Below are 4,127 nucleotides of genomic sequence, written 5' to 3'. Positions count from 1 at the left end.
AAATTATCTGAGATCCCGCTAAAGTATATACTGCTTTCTAATTCAATGACGTATATACTACTAATCATCCAATGAAATATATACTATTTTTTGAATAACCATATACTGCTTTTCTAACAAGGACGGTATAGTATATACCACGTATCACGCAATGGAGTGAAGACTGCTTTTTGTACTTGGAGTATGTGCTTTTTAATTAAGGAAAACATATACTGCTAGCTTAACTATCATATACGTCATCCAATGTACTAGTATATACTCATTCATGTATTTGTTAGGTAGTTGAGAATTTAAATATTCAATTAGTAGGCCACGGTGCATGCAAAACGGCCATCCACCAGATTGCTCGTTTGTAATAGGAGGTTGTTTCATAGCCGGTTAGCCACGGGGCAGGATTATCCACTAGTCAAACACTTGATTAGACACGGGAGTACATACTCTTGGGAATATAAAAGAGGAGTCCTATTCTGCTAATATTAGCAGAATAACAATTCTGCACACCACTTCGGCACTGCACGGTCAACAGAAGCGCACTGCATCATTTTGACGACGAGCACTGCAATAGAGACTAGTGAATTTCTCGTCGGAAAAAACTGCACGCGTTATTTTTTGGTACTGTTTTCGCTCTAATTTTTTAACCGTTTATCGGAATGAGGCGTGTAATATATCATTGAAAAGCTATGGATTAGGCACAACTTCGACATGTTGAACACTTTTCGAGATTCCACACGGTTTAAGAGCAGTTTTAAAAATAGTGCGGCGGATGACGAGTGGCAGCGAGCGTTTTTTCGCTTTTTTTCTAAACCGCTTGTCGGAACGAAGCAAATGATACGCCGTTGGATAGATATCGTCGAGGTGCATATTTTTCATATATAAATCTTTCTCTAATTCATTACGGTTTAAGAGCAGTTTCAAATTTACTAAATCGCGGAACTCTGTTTTTCAAATTTTTTGAAATTTTCGATACTGTTTTTGCTCCAGTTTTCTAACTGTTTGTCGAAACGAGGCATGCAATATATCGTTGAAAAGCTATGGACGAGGCGCAACTTTATATGTTGCAATGTTTTTGAGATTCCTTATGGTTTTAAGTTAATTTTGAAAATCGTTTGGCGGACGATGAGTGGCAGCTACTGTTTTTTGTGAAATTTTTTACAAACCGCTTGTCGGAATGATTCAAATGATACGCCGTTGGAAAGGTATCGACGAGGCGCAACTTTTTCATGTAGAACACTCTATCTAATTCGTTACGGTTTAAGAGCAGTTTTAAATTTACCGAAATGCGGACACTCTGTTTTTCGCGACAACCAAATCGACGTGGGTACTTCATCCGACTGAAAACCACACTGCATCGGACGAAAAAACCGCACTGCATCAGACGTGTTAGAGAACTACATGGTTTATTTTATTCAAACGTAATTTTTTCAAGGACGAGAAAGTAGAGTGCACTTCACATCGGGTGTAAATGAACCACAATACTATCAAGAAGTGATCCACATTACTTTTTTCGCTTTCGTAACAATTTTTTTGCACTTATGGGATGAACAACATCATACAACCGACCGCACTGCTTTAGAATGAAAACCGCACTGCATCGGACGAGCAACGGGGCAAGCGAGCCGCATGGTTTCTAAATGCATTTTTTGTTTTAAATGGATTGTACGAAAAGTCCTTCATAGTGGACTTTTTTCAAGACCAAAGCGCACTGCATTTGCATGAATTTTTAAATGCATTTTTATTTTAAAATGTGTGTACTGAAAAAGTCCTTCGTGGTGGACTTTTTACAGACCAAAGTGCACTGCATTTTTTGCATGTTTTTAAATACATTTTGTTTGTAATGGACTGTGCTGAGGAGTCCTTCCCAGTGGACTTTTTTCAAGACCAAAGTGCACCGCATTTGCATGATTTTTTAAATGCATTTTTTAAAAGGTGTGTGCTAAAAAGTCCTTTTGTAGTGGACTTTTTGGTAGACCAAAGTGCACTGCATTTTTCATGTTTTTTAAATGCATTTTTGTTTGATGTTCCAAATTCGTAGTGGATTTTGCACTGCACCAAACTTTCCGGAACTGCATTATTTTCATGTTCCAAATCCGCACACAAGTCAAATCTATACTGCGTTGTCGAGAGTAAGGAATTACATGGTTTTTCTTTTCCCTATTTTTACATACTAAATCATAGCGAAGTACAGAAACACAAACCCAAAATTGCATTGTAGCACTAAAGGAACCACATCCACTGCACTTCAAACTGTTGTGAACGCACGCAAGGGATAACTTTTTCTGAACTGCACGGGGCTGCTATTGAATCAGGTGTCAGCTGCTTTCGAAGGACACCCAGGAGAGCAGTTCGCCCAGGATCTTCATGCAGCGCAGTTGTCCGGGTGTTGTAGTGCGTTTACTCCATGGCAGATGCGGGACTGCTTAAGAAGTTAATTTGTTTCAGAGTTGTTTTCTTTTCTTTTCTTCTCTGGTTTTTCTTAAGTGAACAACATAGGAGATTTTTTTATCTAACTAACGGTACACCGAACGACATCAAAACTGTAGTGCTGCACACAGGCAAAATCTGAAGAAAAAAGGTCCTGAGCTGTAATAGAACCAGAACACCGGCGCCTGCCAAACAAATTTTGAAGATGCAAGAGACGGCGCCTGCAAGTGCACTGCATATGGAGTCGTCGATGGCCGCGTGCTGCTCATAGCGGAGAGGAGGAATGAAGTAGTTCGCTGTTTCGTCGGACGACTTGGCGAAAGTGAGCTGCATCTGAACAAAAAATATCTCCCGACGGAGTGAGCAGGACTGCCGTAGTTTTTCACCTTCGTGGCCAACACAGAAATTGCAGAGAGATCAGCCGGTTCTTACCAGCGATTTAGACTCCTGCACGTCAGCCTGGATGTCGGACAGCTTCTGCTGCTTCTTCTCTGGTGAAGGGAATAGGCAAAGAAATTGAGATCAAGATACAGAAGAAACAACTGGGACATGGGGTTCTAGCGAGAGAGAGGGGGGTCGTGCGTGCGTACCGCTGTCTACGGCGGAGGCGGCCGTGCACTTGCGGGAGAGGGCGGCGGGGATCTCGCTGCACATGAAGGGGTCAACTGCACTGCAGTCATGTGGTCGGTGAACCTCACGATGTGGACCGGCAAACGGCCAAGAAGTGCTCTCCTCGCCATGCTTGCAGGAGGCCCTCGGGTCTCGGGGGTGAACGGCCAGCGACCGGTGGTGGCATCGGCTGTGGCGGCCGGATCCACCGCTGGCGCCTCGTTGGGGCTCGTGGCGACCGGATCCAGCGATGGGTGCCAGCTCGTGGAGGCGGCGCAATGGGGCAGGCCGAGGTCGGGCAGGGCGGTGCTGCACGGGACAGCGGCCAATGGTGGAGCAGGCAAGGGCTGCATGGATCCAGGGCGGAGGAGGCAGGGACTGCGCCATGTGCTTTTTTTGGATCCAGGGGTGAAAAAGGTGAGGATGTGGGGCGGCGTTGCGGCGGCCATATGGGTCTCGTCGCGGCGGCGGCGCGTCGCTTGACGGGGCCGGAATCGAAGCGGGAGAAGAGGGGTAAGAGCATGGGCGCGCACGGGTGGCGCGACGCCAGTGGGGGGAAGAAGCTGGATACGGGTGGGTTGGCGCCGGCAGGGGAAGAAGTTGGATCGGGAGAGGGCGGCACCAGCGAGGGGAGAAGGTGGATTGGGGGAGGGCAGCGCCGGCGGGGAAAGAAGGTGAATCGGGGGAGGGCGGCGCCGGCGAGGGAAGAAGGTGGATCAAGGGAGGGTGACGGTGGCGGGGCAGAAGGTGGATCGGGAGGAGGGGAGTCGTGGTAGATAGAGGTGGGGTGCGCGAGAGGAGGAGGCCGATGGGGTTTGGTTGGGAAGGAATCGTGGGTGTGGGGGGCGAGTGGGGGTGTTAGCAGAATAAGAAAGTGGTGTGCAGAATAAGACTCTTAAGGGTGTTATCATAATAGACCTATCCTATATATATATATATATATATGAACAAAAAAAATTAAACTAATAAAAATGAAAAAAACAGAGCCGGGGCGGCGCGGCGGCTCACAGCGGGGGCGGCTAGCGATGACGATGGTGACAGTGGGGGCGGCGAGGGCGCCGGCACGCGGGGGCGGGACGGTGCAGGGGCTCGGGGCG

General features: G+C 47.0%; 1 protein-coding gene across 1 annotated transcript; it reads right to left on the bottom strand.

Annotated features, from left to right (window-relative positions):
• Positions 1-2,079: 2,079 nt before the first annotated feature.
• LOC119277887 lies at positions 2,080-3,867 on the bottom strand. The gene is made up of 3 exons (XM_037559231.1): positions 3,012-3,867; positions 2,854-2,912; positions 2,080-2,754 (listed from the first exon to the last, which is right to left on the bottom strand). The coding sequence occupies exons 1-3, from the start codon at positions 3,415-3,417 to the stop codon at positions 2,500-2,502; spliced, it is 720 nt and encodes a 239-aa protein (XP_037415128.1). The 5' UTR covers positions 3,418-3,867; the 3' UTR covers positions 2,080-2,499.
• Positions 3,868-4,127: the final 260 nt, after the last annotated feature.

The sequence above is a fragment of the Triticum dicoccoides genome, chromosome 3B (assembly GCF_002162155.2).
Source record: "Triticum dicoccoides isolate Atlit2015 ecotype Zavitan chromosome 3B, WEW_v2.0, whole genome shotgun sequence".
Taxonomy (NCBI): Eukaryota; Viridiplantae; Streptophyta; class Magnoliopsida; order Poales; family Poaceae; genus Triticum; species Triticum dicoccoides.
The sequence above is the reverse complement of the archived record's forward strand: the minus strand, read 5'-3'. Positions and strand labels throughout refer to the sequence as shown.

Excerpts from the sequence above, each read along its gene's own strand:
- LOC119277887 (XM_037559231.1), bottom strand. The coding sequence starts at position 3,417 with ATGGCGCAGTCCCTGCCTCCTCCGCCCTGGATCCATGCAGCCCTTGCC. Across the intron at positions 2,913-3,011 it reads CGCCTCCGCCGTAGACAGCG|AGAAGAAGCAGCAGAAGCTG; the intron begins GTACGCACGCAC and ends TCCCTTCACCAG. Across the intron at positions 2,755-2,853 it reads TGCAGGAGTCTAAATCGCTG|ATGCAGCTCACTTTCGCCAA; the intron begins GTAAGAACCGGC and ends TTTTTTGTTCAG.